Raw genomic sequence first — 18,321 nt, forward strand, 5'->3', positions numbered from 1 at the left:
GGGAAGCAGACGCTCTCCACTGCAGGTGGTGATTTATGTTGATAACAGTTTTCTTCAGGTATTAAACAGTTTGAAAATGTTAATGTCCTTTCCAGTAATGCAATTTCTAGGAGTCTCTCCAAAGAACCCCAAACTTTTTAATTATTTTCCATGCTTTGAACTGTCTTTTCCTTAGGATCTAAACGCTCTTCCCACAGCAATGCTTATTTTTATGGCTTCTTCAAGAACAAGCGAATAGTTTTGTTTGACACTCTACTAGAAGAGTATTCTGTACTAAACAAAGACATCCTGGAGGAGTCTGGCATGGAACCCCGCAAAGATGGAGAAGGGGACAGTGAAGAAATAAAAGCTAAAGTTAAAGTGAGTTCTTCTTTTCCTAAGAGACCCTGGCTTCGTTTTTCTAAACAGTTCCTATGACAACTCAAAATAACACCAGTTTCTATGTAGTGAGCGGTAAATTCAAGGAGACTGTCAGATAAGAATCCCATGGCCCCTTTATAATTCTGGTATTTGGGAGAGATTATCACTATTATTATATGCTAACTACCTTGCAAGCTTTCGCAGAACATAACACATGAAACTTGGAAGCAGAAGATAGGAAAATTCTTATGACTATAAGCTATCTTTAAAACAGGGACATCATATATATTCCTTATATATTTATGTTCAGAGAATTCTCCCAAGCAGGATAAAGAGAAGATAAACATCTGATTTTTAGCTCATTGAGACACGCTAATGATAGGCTTCGGCACTGGAGAGACTTGGATTTGAATCCTGGTTCTGTCATTTAGTAGCTGTGTGTCCTTGGGTACACTGTATAGTGTGTGGTCAGTTTTCTTTTGTTTGTTTGACAAATATATATGAAACACATTTTGTGCTGAGACACTTTGCCTGGCACTGGAAGTGTAAGAATAAGAGGGAAACTTCACTCTCAAGGAGCTTATGGTCTAAAGAGAAGAAGCCCAGTACAATATGATAATTGTAACAGTGAAGCTGTGTATCCCGGATGCAGTGGGAGCACAAGAGAAGACTTTTATTTATTTATTTATTTATTTGAGAAGACATTTCTTAAATCTGACTTAAGTCTCAGAAACTTTTTCTGATTTCTTTCCTGGATGAGGTGAGCTGAGGCTGATAAGCAAGATCTCAAGTATCAAGACTAAATGGGGGAGAAGGGATAGTGATAAGAAACAACCCAGATTTAATCAGAGACAGCTGCCAGTATTTGTATATGTATGGGAATGTGCTATTGGCTTTGGTGTCATTCAGAGATGATTTTGAGTTTATGTAACTCTGGGTTAAGCTCTGTTCTGGATTTCTTTCTTTTTTTTTTTTTTTTTTTTAAGATTTTATTTATTTATTTGACAGAGAGAGATGACAAGCAGGCAGAGAGGCAGGCAGAGAGAGAGGAGAAAGCAGGCTCTTTGCTGAGCCGAGAGCCCGATGTGGGACTCGATCCCAGGACCCTGAGATCATGACCTGAGCCGAAGGCAGCAGCTTAACCCACTGAGCCACTCAGGCGCCCCTGGATTTCTTTTTTTAAACAATTTTATTTTTAAAGATTTTTATTTATTTATTTGACAGAGAGAGATCACAAGTAGGCAGAGAGGCAGGCAGAGAGAGAGAGGGGAGAAAGCAGGCTCCCTGATGAGCAGAGAGTCCCATGCAGGGCTCGGTCCCAGGGCCCTGGGATCATGATCTGAGCCGAAGGCAGAGGCTTTAACCCACTGAGCCACCCAGGTGCCCCTGGATTTCTTAACTAAAGGGTGATACTAACGGGGTTTCTCACCTTGGCACTGTTGACATTTTGGGCCAGGTAATTTTTGTTGTGGGAGGGTATCTTGTGCATCATAGGGATGTATAGTAGTATCCCTGGTCTTTCCCCACTACATGCCAGTATCAACCTTCCCTACCCCCGACAATTGTTACAACCAAAAATATCTCCAGACATTGCCAGATGGCCCTGGTGGGGGATAGGGTAGGGTTTGTGGGGCAAGGTCATTCCTGGTTGAGAAATACTAGGCTATAGATGCCTGCCTTTTAGGGTTGGGAGGTAAATGAAACAGTATAGGGGAAATACCTTGTACTCCATTTTATACATTTTAACTACCAGAAAATAATTATTATCTTTTGAACATCCATTTTGATGCTAAAAAAAATAGTCAAGTAAAGTGCCTAACCTATCATAAATATGTACAGGAGGCAAGAGTCTGTGAAGGGATTAAGCATTGGGAGAGGGCTAACTGCTTTGATTTTGCTTGTTTTTGAAGTGGGGTTATCCTGCCAGTTAGGATGATGGAATAAAAGTCACTTTGGTCTGAATAAGCATCCGGATTTTAAGCTAGGAAGAGATTCTTAAGGTCATCTTATCAGTAGGAAAACTGAAGTCCAGAAAGGGTAACCCAGAGGCAGCACGGCGGAATCATGTAAGTTGAGCAAGTCAGGCTCCTTAAGAGGTAACTACATTCAGGGGTGTGGGGATGGGGGCAGATAACATCATAGTCAAACAATGATGTTAGGTAGTGGTCCATTCCAAACAATGTAATGAAATTACTGACCTTTAGTATCTAGGGGAACATTATTCTTTGGCTTAAATCCTACAAAAGATTAGATAGTCTTTAGAAGTGTTTTGAGTGGAGTTTGAGTTATTTTGCTGACTTGAAAAGCCTGCTTAATTTCATTGATTAACTACAAATTTTTAGCATCTAGATATAGGTTACATAACAAAGATACATTAGACATATCCTGCCCTGAAGAACCTGTAGTAGGGGAGACTAGCCATGAATACAAATAGCCCATAAATGAAAGCAGGGTGTGGTTAAAGTGACTGTAATAGTGTGGCCTTTAGAAGTTAAGAAATTACTGAGAATTCTAACAGACAGTTTTCTTAAAAGAGAAGATACTGGCCTAAGTAGAATTTTGACTGGGAATGGGGCTTTTCGGGTTGAAGGTATGGAATGAATAAAACTATAGAGATTTAAAACAAAACAAAACAACATGGTAGCTCTCCTAAGACTAATAATTATGTGGATTTTTATACATGGAGATAGAAAGGTAGCCTAGGATCAGTTTGTAAAATTCTTCCTGAAGACATCAAGCAGTTTCCAGTGGCCTGGAAGGGTTAGATTGATTTGGGTAGGAGCCAAAGCTTGCTTTAGGAAGATTACCGTTTAGTGGCAGCATACAGGATGAGCAGACTGGAGGCAGGGTGACTTCTAGGGGCCTATTGCATTAAGGTAATCAAGATAATGAGGGTCTGCACTAGAGTGAGAATCAGAATAAGTGCAGGACTCATGGTAAAAAATGGATTTAAAGTACCTGATGATTGCTGTTATGGGGAATGAAGGAAGTCAAAGACTGACTCAACACAGAGAAAGACAAATAGCATATGATTTTGCTCATATGTGGCATTTAACAAACAAAACAAACAAGCAAGGAGAAAAAAAAAGGCAAAGCAAGAAGCCAACTCTTAATGATAGAGAACAAACTCATGGTTGCCAGAGGGGAGGTGGGCAGGGGGATGGGTGAAATAGGTGATGGGGATTTAGGGAGACACTTGTGAGTATTCAGTGTTGTATGGAAGTGTTGAATCACTACTTTGTACACAAACTAACATAACACTGTATGCTAACTATACTGGAATTAAAATAAAAAATTTCATAAAAACAACAACAACAAATTGGACTCAACACTCATTAACTGTAGTGCTTTCCAGTGCATGTGCCATAGCACTGTTTTAGGTAGCATAGCAGTATTTTAAATTTGAAAAGCTGTATATTTATTAAGGTACATTAGGACAGAGATAGAACTAGCATACAGCGATTTCATGAATATGGCCATTTAGGACAAGGCTAAGTTTTAAAAAAGTGAATTGGTTTAAAGAAAGCTATTGAGTAAATAATCACACAGAGAGCACACAGATGTAGCAGAAGTTTAGGAACCAGTGGTTTAGTCACCTGCTACTGAACGCCTACTGTATACAGCGCAGTGGGGTGGGAGGCTGCAAAGATGGTTTTCAATCTGGATGAGGGAGAGAAAAGGAAGCATTTCTTTTTTTTTTCTTTTTTCTTTTTTTTTAAGATTTTATTTATTTATTTATTTGTCAGAGAGAGCACAGGCAGGCAGACCGGCAGGCAGAGGCAGAGGGAGAAGCAGGTTCCCCACTGAGCAAGGGGCCCCATGTGGGACTTGATCCCAGGACACTGGGATCATGACCTGAGCCGAAGGCAGCTGCTCAACCAACTGAGCCACCCAAGCGTCCCAGCATTTCATTTTTAACAGAAGTCTAAAGAAGGAAAACTAAGTGATCTGAAATCCCTCCTCTCAGAGAGAGCTAGTAACATTTTGGTGAATGGTTCTGTATTGGTTATTAACATTTTAAAAGATGCTGACAAAACTTAACTCTGGCATTTTATCCTTCTGGAGACAGACAATGTTTGGAGCAACCTGTCTCGAAAGTAGTTTGAGTAAAAGGGAAAATAAAACTATAGAAAAGCTGCCCTTTTGGGGAAGAAAAGAAGTATGTCCCAGCAAGTACTAGGGTTATGTGTAGTGTTCCCAGTTAATAAGAGTAATAGAAAAGGCACAGGTCCCAGGGATGTGGGGTTGGGATTTACCCACTACTCACTAGCAAGATGATCTGAAGCAAGACATTTTAAATTTGTCAGCTTCCTTTTCTTCATCTCTAAAATGAAGATAACACCCCTCCCCCAGTTTGGTGGTATTGGGATCAAACAAGTCAGTGGGTAAATCTTGTGAAAAAGAAAGTGATAGAGAAAAGTAGAAGATGTGTGATAGTTCTCTTTATTCCATTACTTGAAGTTAGTTTGGGAAGTAAAGGAAATCTAATTTTGTCCAAGAATCTATCACAAGGAAGCAAGTCTTCTTTGTGTGGGAAGTGACCCTTTTTTATTAAGCTGTCATCATTCCAAATCTTTGTGACTCTGTGTACTTTCTAATAGTGTCCTAAAACCAGCCTCATGCTAGGACACAGAGGCCTGTGCTATCTAGCAGAGAGCTGGTTCTGTGAAAGAATTCATAGTTCATATCGGGAAGCTGGCAGCTAGTGAAAACAGTCTGTGCACCGCGCTACCTTATCTACAGTGAGGCTACTGATAGCTGCCTTACTGTAGTGGAGAATAGTGAGCTGCATGTAAAATGCCTAATACATCCAGTGTCTGCACATAGGCCATTACGGAATGGGAGCTATTACCATTATTATTACTATTAAACCAAACAGCCACATTTTTGCTTATTATGAAAGCAATAGAAAAGTTAGAAAACATGAATAATTCAGCTGACCATAAGTATCTTACTATGTATTTCTCATCTTTATAAATTATCATTTTTTTCATCATTCTCCTACTGGATGTATGGATTGTTTCCAGTTTTTGGCTGTTAAAAATATTCTGTGAATATTCTGTGAATATCTTAATATTATCTTAATATAATATTATGAATATCTTAATGTTATCTTAATAATTCTGTGAATATCTTCATATGTGAATTTTCACTCTTTGTTTCCCCCTTAGAATAGATGTCTGTTAATTGGTGCTTAAAATTGGTACTCTTGCTTAACAGCCCTGGAGGTACAGGTACACATGTGTCTCTCTGCCTTTTAAAGAACTAGGTCAGTTTTCTCATTCTTTTCTTCGCCTACCAGATGTGCTCTGACCTAAATTCTAATATTTGAAAAGAAAAGAGATAATAAATGTCAATACTATCTTACAAATCTGTTTATCCTCTTTCTCATGTATCTACCCAGAGGAATTGGGGAGGGAGGGGGAAAGTGGTAGAATAAATGTGGCCCTTTGTGTTCCCATTAGGTTACATTTTTCTGAATTGTATAAAACAAAATCAGTTTCCATTTTCATCTGTTTTTTTTGTACTTTTTTTGTACGCTTTTAAGTAGCTGCTGTTTATTTCAAAACCCTTAGCCTTCACTTTCCTAGGATGCATATTCTCCAATTCTTTGTTGCAATATACTGTGTATGTCAGTAGATCAGCTTGTTTATTATTTGGTTCCAATCTTTGTATCTCTTTGATACTTTATTTGCTTTACATTTCAGTTATTGAGAGAGGTATGTTAACATCCTCTATTAATAGATTTGTCAGAACTGATATATTCCAAAGAAATAGTATTAGGTACATATAAATTCAGAATTAATGCATCTTCCTGATAAATTGAACTTTTGACCATTCTGTAGTGACCTTCTTTAATAATGCTGTTAAGTCATCTTTTTTTTTTTTTTTAACAATTTTATTTTTAAGTAATTTCTACCCTCAACATTGGGCTTGAATTTATCACCCCAAGATCAAGAGTCCCATGCTCCACCAACTGAGCCAACCAGGCTCCCCTTGAGTCGTCTTTTAAGTTGATTTTGTCTGATGTTAATATAGCTACACCAATCTTCTTTTGGCTAAAGTGTGCTAGATGTCATCCATTTACTTTAAAAAAAAAATTGAGGTAAAACTTACTATTTTTAAATGTACAGTGCCGTGGTTTTTAGTATATTCGTCATGTTGTACAGCCATCCACCACAATCTCATTCATCCTTTTACTTCCCACCTTACCGTCCTCTGTCTTAGATGCCATATACAGAGCATATATGTAGGTTTTGTTTTTACGGTTGTTTTTATTTTTATTTATTTATCTTTTGAAGATTTTATTTATTTATCAGAGAGACAGAGCATGAGTGTGGGGAAGGGCAGAGGGAGAGGGACAAGCAGATTCCCCGCTGATTGGGGAGCCCCACATGGGCTCTATCTATCCCAGGACCCTGAGATGACCTGAGCCAAAGTCAGAAGCTTAACCGACTGAGCCACCCAGGCGACCCCTTATGGTTGTTTTTAAATCCAAACTGAGAGTCACTATCTTTTTTTTTTTTTTAAATCTTAGTTTGTTTATATATATTTTAATTACTGATATGTTTGGGGTTATTTCTACCATACTATTTTATGCCCTTTTCTTCTGTCCTTTCCATACCCCCACCCTAATCCCAAACATATACACGTACACCTTCCTGCTTTTTTTTTTTAGAGCTGTATCAGGGTTTTTAAAAAAATTTATATTGAGTTGTTATTCAGGTTGGAAGGTTGTTGTATGATTGTTCTTTCAATGACTGCTGTTAAAAATTTAGCTTAACTTAATTTACAATTTAAATATCTTAAAATATATAACTTAAAATCTTAAAATATCTAGTATCTTCACTGCTACCTAACCAATCCAGGGACCATACACACTTTAACCCAATTATTCCTTTCATCTTGTGTTTTAGTTTTGATTAATTTTTACCCCACAAATTAGCATTATTATTTTATACAGTCATTATTTAGACTTATCCCTGTGCTTACCTGTTTCTTTGCTTACCATTCCTTATTCATCTTACACCTTCCTTTTAGACATAACTTTACTTTTTCTAGAAGTATATGTTGCTAAAACATTTCTGGGTTTTGTTTTTGGACATTTGGACATTTCTGGGTTTTGTTTTTATTTCATTCTCATTCTTGAATGTCAATTCAAGACTCTCTTATTGAGTTATCTTAGCACTTTATTTTTATTTTTAAGTATTTATTTATTAGAGAGAGAGATAGTGAGAGAGAGCACAAATGGAGGGGAAAAAGGAGAGGGAGGAGCAGACTCCCAGCTGAGCAGGGAGCCCCACCTGGGGTTTGATCCAGAACACTGAGATCACAACTTGAGCTAAAGGTGGGCACTTAACCAACTGAGCCACCCAGGTGCCCCGTTATCTTAGCACTTTAAAGATGCCATTCTAGGGACTCCTGGGTGACTCAGTTGGTTAAGCAGCTGCCTTCAGCTCAGGTCATGATCCCAGCGTCCTGGGATCAAGTCCCGCATCAGGCTCCTTGCTCGGCAGGGAGCCTGCTTCTCCCTCTGCCTCTGTCTGCCACTCTGTCTGCCCTTGCTTGCTCTTTCTCTGACCAAAAAAAAAAAAAATCTTTAAAAAAAAAAAAAGTGCCATTCTAGGGCGCCTGCGTGGCTCAGTTGGCCAAGCATCTGCTTTCAACTCAGGTCATAATCCCAGGGTCCTGGGATCGAGCCCCACATCAGTCTACTTCTCTCTTCTCTCTGGCCTTCCCCTGCTTGTGCTCACTCTCTTTCTCAAATAAATTTAAAAAAAAAAAAAGGATGCCATTCCATTACGTTGTAGCTTACTTTGTTCCTGTTGAAAACATCTGCTCTGGGCTTATTGTCATTTCTTTATAGCTCTGTGTGGTTGTTCTTAAGATTTCTCTTTGATTTTCATGTTCTGTAGGTACAGACTTCTTTATCTCAGTCCTACTTGGGATGTATTGTTGTTCCTATATCGAACAACTTAGATCTTTCCTGAAGTTTTGAGAATTCTAAGCCAATTACACATTCAAGTGTTGCCTCTTTCCCATTCTCACCAGTCTGTCTTTCTGGAATTCCAGTTAGGTGAATGTTACATCCATATCCATTTACATGAATGATACATACATAGCTCATTCTGTCTTCCACAAATGGTAATCACTCTTTTATATTTTCCCTCTTTTGGTCTCTACATTCCAGTGCACTGATTCTTTCTCTGGGTATATTTATTCCATTCTTTAACCAGCCCATTGTGTTTTAATTTTAAAGCTCTGTTTGTTTCTTTTTCAAATCAGTTTGGTTGTTTATGGATATCTCCTATTCTTATTCATGTTCCTAGATCTCTTTTGTGTAGAGTATGCTTTTAAAAGTATTTTGTATCTAATAGTTCCATTATCTAAAGTCCTGTGGAGCTAATGATGCTCTTTATTTTTTCTGCTCTTACTCATTGTTCCATCATTTTTTGAAGTCTTTGGCAGTTTTTATTGTGAGCTCAAAATGCGTCACTGATTTTAATCTTTAGGAATCCTGAGGGGTCTGAGTTTAGGGTGCAGTCCTCATTTAGAGGATTTGCATTTGCTTCTGTCATTTGTCCCCAATGCTACCAAACCAGAAGTACTTTAATCTGTCGCCTTGGGATGTTTCTGGACCATACCAATCATGATTTTGATTTTGATTTGATTTGATTTTTTTCAAGATTTTATTTATTTATTTGACACAGAGAGAGAGATTACAAGTAGGCAGAGAGGCAGGTAGAGAGAGAGGGGGAAGCAGGCTCCCTGCCAAGCAGAGAGCCTGATGTGGGGCTCTATCCCAGAACCTTGAGACCACGACCTGAGCCAAAGGCAGAGGCTTAACCCTCTGAGCCACCTAGTTGACCCATGATTTTGATTTTGCTTTTTTTTAAAAAATATTTTATTTATTTATTTGACAGAGATTACAAGTAGGCAGAGAGGCAGGCAGAGAGAGGGGAAGGGAGCAGGCTCCCTGCTGAGTAGAGAGCCTGATGCGATCCCAGGACTCTGGGATCATGACCTGAGCCAAAGGCAGAGGCTTTAACCCACTGAGCTACCCAGGCGCCCCATGATTTTTAATCAGAAGTGCTTTTTTCCCCCATTTTAGGTAAGACTTGACACATTTGGATGATTTTGCCACCGTATTTTTTTCTAGCTCACGTGATCTGACTCAGAGTGTAGTTCTTCATGGATTTGTGCAAAGGATCTCAATTTCAACTCCTCACCTTTGACTTTCCCTTACTTTCTAATGAACTAAACTATATGTCTAAAAGGATATTTATGGGGCTACTGGGTGACTCAGACAGTTAAGTGGCAGATTTTGGCTAGGTCATGGTCTCAGAGTCCTGGGATTGAGCCCATGTGGGGCTCTCTCTACTCAGCTGGGAACCGGTTTCTCCCTTTCCCTCTGCCCCCCCCAACTTGTGTGCACACTTTATCTCTCTTTCTCCCCAATAAATGAGTAAATAAAATCTTTAAAAAAAATTTTAGGGGCGCCTGGGTGGCTCAGAGGGTTAAGGCCTCTGCCTTCGGCTCAGGTCATGATCTCAGGGTCCTGAGATCGAGCCCCGCATCGGGCTCTCTGCTCAGCAGGGAGCCTGCTTCCCTTCCTTTCTCTCTGCCTGCCTCTCTGCCTACTTGTGATCTCTGTCTGTCAAATAAATAAATAAAATCTTTAAAAAAAAAAATTTTTAAAGAGATATTTGTAACCTGTTAATAAGCATTTTTAGATATCTGAATGTTTTTCAGACTATTTAGTTACTAACATTGCCAGAAGCTAGCATCTAGTGGTGGGTATGTGTGTATGTTTGTGTTGATGAGTGAATATGTGTGTGCATGTGTGAGTGTGTAAAAGATTACATTGTTCATTGTGTATTGGCACTATTTACATTGAATCTGAGAAGTTTATAAACAATTTTTTGTGGCTTAGTAAATGTATTTCATCATTAATATGACCATCTGCCATTTATGTTTAATTATTTTGCGGTACTGTAATAATATGCAAGCGGTTACACATGTGTCAACTAAAATTCCTGTATTTGATTAATGAATGTTGAATAATTTCCTTTTACATCCGTAGTTGTGTAGAAGTTGAAAGCACAGGTCTCTGGCACCAGACTGCCTGGCTTCAAATGCCAGACTTTGGCTGTGTGGCCAGAGGAAAATTAGTTAACTTCTCAGTGCCTAGATTTTCTCAATCATAAAGTGGAAATAATAAGAATTTTGTCATATGGCGGTTGTGGTGTATAAATGAGATAATTAAGTATTTAGCACAGAGGGTCTATGTAGTTATTGTTTAATAAATGTTATCAATTTTTGTACTTATTTTTTTCACCTTTCCTGGCCCAGTCTTCATATGTCTTGAAGGGTTTCGAAAAAATTAAAATTTTCTCCTTATATAATGTCTGTTTCTTCCATACTGCTCTTTTTCTGGATCTCCCATCTTAACAACTTCCCTCATATATCTAGTAATTCTTGGTTGTCTACTCCTTAGTAGGAGAATGGGATTAAAAACTTCATTGGAATCTCTGAGCCTGTCGATAAGGCGTGTTCACTTTGGGCTTCGCTATAGGCTGGCCTGGGTGGGCTTCTTGGCTGGACAACACCTGGTGTTATTATCCTCCAGCCTTTCCTGGTGGAGTGGTCAGAGTTCCCAGGGAGTACTCTTTTGATCTTCTGCCTGGAGGGTAATGTTCTGGGAGCCAGGTGCAGGGAGAAGACTGGGTCAGGAGAGAGGGTTGTCAGTATTCAGCATACCCTGCCTACAGCTGACAAGATACATAGTCTGTTGCTAGTGCACTCTAGCCCCCCACTATCCCCAACCCTTGTTTGAAAGGTTCTCTTCTTTAGCCCTGTCCAGAGAAAATAAATGTTCGGGCTCTTGCCACAATGAGGGAGGAGCAGTTCCCTTTTGGTGTGGAGTTGAAGAAGGAATCTGGAGCTTTAACCACTTCTGAAGCCTCTTGAACCCAATTTTTATTGTAGGGCCTTCCCCTTTTCTCCCAGTTCCAGAAGTACCTAGTATTGTTAGTTCGCAAGCCCTTTGCATACTGTGTGGTGTAAATCAGGCTGGTTCTGTTTGGTCTACTGCTGCCTTGTGAGTCAGCTTTCTTTATCTGCTAAGTCTGTTCATAAGCCCATATGCTTTCCTGCTTCCAGAATGTTGCTGTAGTCACCTTTCATGTTTTCCCCTTCCATGCGGGTTTATATCTTTTTAAAAAGTTCCCTTGACTGTAGTTTTATTGGGGATTTTGGAAGGAGTCACATTAGTTGCGAATTGTGAATGTTCTTTCTGCCATCTTAACTTGGAAGTCTCAGTTTTTTAAAAGGCAATTCATGGTGTATTGGGGGGGATATCATAAGTGATACGTGCTTATTTGTAGGTAATTTGGAATATAGGAAAGATACAGAACAGTTAAACATCACTATAATTATATCTTATAGAAAAAGGGCGCCTGGGTGGCTCAGTGGGTTAAGCCGCTGCCTTCGGCTCAGGTCATGATCTCAGGGTCCTGGGATCGAGTCCCGCATCGGGCTCTCTGCTCAGCAGGGAGCCTGCTTCCCTCTCTCTCTCTCTGCCTGCCTCTCCATCTACTTGTGATTTCTCTCTGTCAAATATAAATAAATAAAATCTTTAAAAAAAAAAAAAAAAAAAAAGCTGCTGTTAACATTTGATAAACATCCAGCTTGTTTTCTGTATTTGTGTTTTTATTTTACATTTAGAATCATTATTTTTAGTTTTAATTGGAATCATTATTTTTGGTTTTGTATCATGCTTTCTTCACCTAATAAACCATTCCCCATGTCAGAACATAATTTTGGAAACAATATGGCTGTCATATAACTTTGTCATGATTTATTTAAGTATTGTCTATTGATATTTATACTTTTAGCGTTTTTTTTTCCTAATCCAAATTAGACTGTAAGCTTCATGAAATCAGGGAATATCTGTCTTGTTCATGATTCTTTCTCCAATGTTTAACCCAGTGTCTACCATGGAGTGATTCAGAGAATGTTTTACTAAGTGGAAGAGAAGTTTTACATAAAGGTCTGATTGTTTTCTTAAGTTAGTTAGAATTTAAGAAGGCCTCTTACTGGGTTAAAAGGCATAAACTTTTCGAAGGTTGTTAATTTATTTTCAATGCATTCTTTGATTTAGAATAAGAAACAAGGATGTAAAAATGAGGAGGTGCTTGCTGTACTTGGCCATGAACTGGGGCACTGGAAGTTGGGACACACAGTCAAAAATATCATTATCAGCCAGGTAAGTGGTAGTGACAGTTCTCTTTTTTTTTTTTTAAGATTTTATTTATTTATTTGACAGAGATCACAAGTAGTCAGAGAGGCAGGCAGAGAGAGGGGGAAGCAGGCTCTCCGCTGAGCAGAGAGCCCGATGCAGGGCTCAATGCCAGGACCCTGAGATCATGACCCGAGCTGAAGGCAGAGGCTTAACCCACTGAGCCACCCAGGCGCCCTGACAGTTCTCTTTTTATGGCATGATAGTCAATGAAGGGGAGGTATGGCAGGCCGGAGAGGTGGTCTGGTGGAAAGGTGGCTTCATCCCACAGCTCCCTGACTTACTACCTGTGACCTCAGGCAAGTTCCTTAAGCTCTCTCTGTCTCCGTCCCAGTCTTACATCTTGACTGATGTGAGAATAAATGAGCTAAGGCATGTAAAGAGTTTGGAGTAGTGTGTGGAAGCAGTAAGGACCGTGTGAGTGTTTATTGCTGTTGCCACCATTGTGGCCACCTCCGGAGTCACTCAGCTCTAGGAACTGCGAAGATCAAAAGCCGTGTGCCTTGATAAGCTGGACGTTAATTAAAATGCTTTCTTTTTAAACTTTCTTTCTCATTTACAAGCCACTATTGAAGAGACCTGTAGTGGCTATAGAGAAGAAAGTAACAGTTCCTATAACATTCCTCCTCTGGGGTCTAAATCAGCTGTAAAGCAGCAGTTACCACAGTTGTCAGGCTTTGGGCAAAATAGCACTATATCCTGTTGACGTGGCCTTAAACCCAGTCTGAAGTGGGTGTTTGTTTTTGTTTTGTTTTCCTGTCAGAGGGGTAATGTGCCAAGGTAACAAGATTTGAGGGAGGCAGATATCACACAACAGCGTAACTGTCCAATCACCATACTGAGGAACTATATAAGGATCAGAAGTGGATCTTCGTACTTTTCTAAAGGCCCATCGGTTCTGGTGACGGTCTGCATGAGAAGGCTTGTGAGCCTCTGTGGGCCCTTCTGTTGCCTTGCATCTTTCAGTAGAAAAATGAACCTGTGGCTTGAGGCTAGTTGTGTGGATAGATAGCAATAAGTAAGACAGTAAATAAGTCTAAATCCAAGTTTAAGTATTTGGTCTAAAGAGGAAAATCAGTGCTGTTTTCATAAAGGAAGGGGTGCAGTGGAATCAGGCTACCTCGAGGTAGTAGGCTGGTCTGTGTTGTGTGATGCCTGATCCAGGGTGGAGTTGACTGCCCCTTCTAATAGACTGTGCACTCAGCAAAAGCCAGTGGGGAGATGTCTGGGTTGTTGACTAATGCACTGACTCCAGCCCTGGCATCTTGGCCACTTTGTTCAAGAGCTCCTTGACCAAGTCCTAGAGTGGCTGGGGAGAGAAGCCGATTAACATCCACAGAGCAGGTATCTTCTCTCTACCTTATTGACAGTCTCCTTTACTGTGGATTTTTTTTTTTTTTTTTTAAGATTTTGTATATTTATTTGACAGAGATCACAAGTAGGCAGAGAGAGAGGGGGGACGCAGGCTCCCTTCTGAGCAGAGAGCCCGATGTGAGGCTTGATCCCAGAACCCCGGGGTCATGACCTGAGCTGAAGGCAGAGGCTTTAACCCACTGAGCCATCCAGGCGCCCCCTACTGTGGATTCTTTTAGTGAACATCCACTTTGGGCCAAAGTATTATCATACTCTGGGATAATTTTGGAACTTTTTCCACATACCTCTTTTCCAGATCTTAATAGCCGTCCTGGAGTTCATTCCAAGGCCTTGATCATTCAGCCATACCATTATTTGCTAGTGCTTATATAGTCTTAGGTCAGACCTTCTATCCTTCTAGACTACCTAAAATTTAGATAAACTACTTAAAATTTCCCTCACTGAGAGTATTTCCTTCACCGCTGTTTTCCAGACAAGCCCCAAGTGATTCTGTAATGCCACAGCAGTCCCCTTTCAGCCAGTGCCAGCATATTGTATTATTTGTAAAATGTGCTCAAATTTTTTATCCTCAATTAATGATCATAGGGGGTTCCCCATGAGTAAGGGTTGATGGAGGGGTGAAGAGTGGCAGGAGTTGGGATACTGGGACTATGAGCCACTTGCTCATTTAACTTCTCTCTTCGTGGCATCCTTCATTCCTACTTGCATGTACACCACTTAGCCTGATGTTGGAGTGCTTCAGGGCGGAGCAGTTTCCTGGCTATAGTTGGGTCAGTTCAGGAGGGGCAGCTCAGAATGCAGGATGGTAGTGTCCGATGGTCAAGAATCAGTCTCTGGATGGGCCCAGTAGCAAAGCAAAGTTGTTTTTCAAAAGGCAGGTAGTTACTGACATAAATGGCACGCATAGCTTATAATCGTAGGGGCCTTCCCTGTGCATGAAGTTTTCTGTTGGAGCTTGTCATGTTACCAGGACTGAATGGATCTGCTTGCACTCCTCCCTGGGCCAGCTGGTGAACCTTGTGCCTAGCCGCACTCTTAGCTGATAGCTTTGGGGTCATCGGGCAAATGGTTTGGAGCAGCATATTCACATATGGTACCTCTGGCCTTCAAGACCCTGACCTGCCAAGGGGAAGAATGGTATTTGTTCTCCAACCTTACTCCAGTACCCCTTTACTCATATTTTGGTGCAGACTTTTGATTTTTTTTTTCCTCTCGTTTATTGTTAAAGATACGGCTACACTTTTTTCTTGCACCTAACTACTCAGTACAGCTCCAGTGATCCTAAAGAGTATTCAAGGTGGGACGCCTGGTGGCTCAGTCAGTTAAGCATCTGCCTTCGGTTCAGGTCATGATCCCAGGTTCAAGTCCCACATCAGGCTCCCTGCTCAGTGGGGAGCCTGCTTCTCCCTCTGCCTGCTCTGCCTGCTGCTCTCCCTGCTTGTGCTCTCTCTCTAACAAATAAATAAAATCTTTAAAAATAAAAAAACAGTATTCAAGATTCAAGAATCTTGTTTTTTTGCAGCTTCCATATCAAGGTGAGGTGGAAGGCCTTGTGTCTGATTATGATTTAGTGCAAACAAAGCCAGAATCCATTCTATCCCTTCAATTTTCTACAGAAAGAAGATACTCAGTTGCTATTGGCCACTTCAAACCCTCAGTCATAAGAGGCTCCACTTACGCCTGTTCTTATAGAAAACTATACAGCTTAGACATTTGGGGAAGTTTTACTTTATCTTTCGAGAATAACTTTTTCTGTGATTACACTAACACCATTCTTAGAATCACACCCTGATGTCTGATTCTAGTTTTTTCATGCTTCTGATCCCACAGTGAAATTAACCTTATTATGTAGTTAGAAATTTTGTGTCTTTCTTTCTAGATGAATTCTTTCCTCTGTTTCTTCTTGTTTGCGGTATTAATTGGTCGAAAGGAGCTTTTTGCTGCATTTGGTTTTCATACCAGCCAGCCCACTCTCATTGGATTATTGATCATCTTCCAGTTTATCTTTTCACCATATAATGAGGTAATGTATAATCGTTAAAATTATCTCACATATACCCTTGCATTTCAAATCTAGTACCTTTAGGATAGTGAAAGAAATAAAGAAAGCTATAGTTTTAACAAGTAGATGAAACAAAGTGTTTTAGTCCCTTGACTGACTGGTGGATCTAAGAAAGTAGCAGAAAAAGCCAAACCCAAATGAACAAATGCTTGCATAGTATTAGTGGGCGGAGCAGGGGCGGGGAGTGGAGGACTAGACTGTGGTGGTAGAAACCTTGATCTAACATATATCTCCGAGACTTGGTAGATGGAGATTAACTATTGGAATGCTATGCCCTCAATCACATATTGGGGCATGCTTGGCGGAACATGTTCTGTGTGTGAGGGAATGGAACAGTGATAGTTGAGTATATATATGGCTAGGTCTGGGAGGCTGTATGACACTGTTCCTCTGGTCTGTTCTCTGACTGCCTACTTCAGAACAGCCATGGGGGTCCCACCACAGGCCCTTTAAATCAAAATTGGGTGTATGATGATAAGTAGATTTTAAGAACCACTACTCAGATTGCTCAGTAGGGGGACTCTATGCAGGTGGTAAGGCATGGATTGATGCGACTGTGTATTAACAAATCTTATAGTGACAACATGTATGATATTTGATAAATTAAGCCAAATTAAGCCAAGAAATCATTAAGCCAAGAAATAATATTGGGGATTTTGAGATGTCTCCATTCAGAACGATTCTTTCTTTGAGACAGATTATAAAGATTTTGAGATAAACCAAATGTATCCTGTTTCTCCATTACAGAGGGGGAAAAGTTTGGAAAGAAAAATAGAGAGGAATAGATCATATTTGCGTAGCATTGTCCACATAAACTAAATTTTAAATTTTAAAAGTTTTCCAGAGCACTGAGATTTACTACCTTTAAAATCTTTTTTTAATTTTTTTTTACTGAAAATATTTATAAAAATTCCTTATGCAGTTTGTTACTGCTTAAAGAGGTTAAGTGACCTCTATACCCAATGTGGGGCTTGAGCTCACAACCCCGAGATCAAGAGTTGCATGCTACACCGAGTGAGCCAGGCAGGTGCCCTGAGAGAACACTTTTTAATGTTCTGTCTACCATTTCTGTCTTCTGTCACAGTTCAGGCATGCCTTAGGGACAGTGAGCTATGTATACTAAATGACCCCCCACTACTTTGCTTTTTAAGCAGTTATGCTGTTTATTTAACTTTTTTTGTCTCTTCCTTACTGTCAGGCTGATAATCCAGTACTGTTCAATGTGACTTTGCCTTATCGTCATCCTTTTCTAGTTTTCATCCTTAACCTACCGTAGATGGGAAAACCAGATCATCAGACTCATGAAGTAGCAGTTACTAGATCTGGCCTGATTTGAAGGGTCCTATTCGAAGTAGAGGCGCGCACAGTATTAGTGGTTATCCTTTGTGGCAGCTAATGCGGCTGTGCAGAGGGTTTTTGTTTGCTTGTTGCTTCCTTATATTGAGTGGTTGAGTTCACTTCAAAACCACCTAAATAAATGTTGGGTATTAGAGTAATTGGAAGTGTGATTAATCTGCAGAGATGCTAGCAACTGCTTAAAAAACCTTACTTAGCCCAGAAGATTTGTTTCAAAAGGACTAGATACTTAAACAAAAAAACTTATCCTTAATGTCAGTGTTTAAGAAAGCATGATAGGAGGGACACCTGGGTGGCTCAGTCCATGATCCCAGGGGTCTGGGATTGAGTCCTGCATTGGGCTTCTCACTGAGCAAGGAACCCACTTCTCCCTGGGCCTCCACTACCCCTGCCTGTGCCCCCACCCCGACAAGTAAATAAATAAAATTTTAAAAAAGAACCCAATATGACATTTTTTCTTTAAAAGAAAAAAAAGAGGCATGATAGGAAAGAGCTGTTTTCCTGGGAAAGTTGGGAAAATTGCCCTATTAAGAGTCTGGAAGCCTACAGCAAAGCAAGAAGGTGCAGGTATAGTATCTTCTTATGTTTTTACTTACAAGTTTAATAAGAGATCAGATAGGTCGATAGGGACCAACCACATAATGATCCTGTCCTAAAAAAGCATCCAAGATGTAGAAAGAAATTGTAGGCAGAATTCAGATAATAGCTTTATATATGTTTAAGAAGGTATTAGGATCTCCCAGACTTTATTTTGAAGCTCTCTATCTGCTAGTAGCAGTGAGAGGTACAAATAAGAGACTTATTTTTTGTTTTAATGCTGAAGTATTTCAAGGTAAGAACTAGAATTCACGTCATTCATCCTGAAGTT

The 18,321-nt window shown here is 39.9% G+C and overlaps 1 protein-coding gene and 1 non-coding gene across 3 annotated transcripts in view; one reads left to right on the forward strand and one right to left on the reverse strand.

Moving 5' to 3' along the window:
* Window positions 1-18,321, forward strand: part of ZMPSTE24 (zinc metallopeptidase STE24) — a 42,315-nt gene that overhangs the window by 21,585 nt on the left and 2,409 nt on the right. Inside the window, exons 7-9 of one of the 2 annotated variants that reach the window (XM_059374263.1) lie at window positions 176-360; window positions 12,524-12,628; window positions 15,915-16,058. In XM_059374263.1, the coding sequence (XP_059230246.1) occupies window positions 176-360; window positions 12,524-12,628; window positions 15,915-16,058 (434 nt within the window). The remainder of the gene's footprint in view (window positions 1-175; window positions 361-12,523; window positions 12,629-15,914; window positions 16,059-18,321) is intronic. The other variant, XM_059374264.1, reaches the window with a different exon arrangement.
* On the reverse strand, window positions 13,419-13,519 carry LOC132002390 (small nucleolar RNA U13). Its single transcript, XR_009399875.1, has one exon. It is a non-coding gene; the product is annotated as a small nucleolar RNA U13 (small nucleolar RNA).

Source organism: Mustela nigripes, chromosome 14, assembly GCF_022355385.1.
Source record: "Mustela nigripes isolate SB6536 chromosome 14, MUSNIG.SB6536, whole genome shotgun sequence".
In the NCBI taxonomy this organism is placed as follows: Eukaryota; Metazoa; Chordata; class Mammalia; order Carnivora; family Mustelidae; genus Mustela; species Mustela nigripes.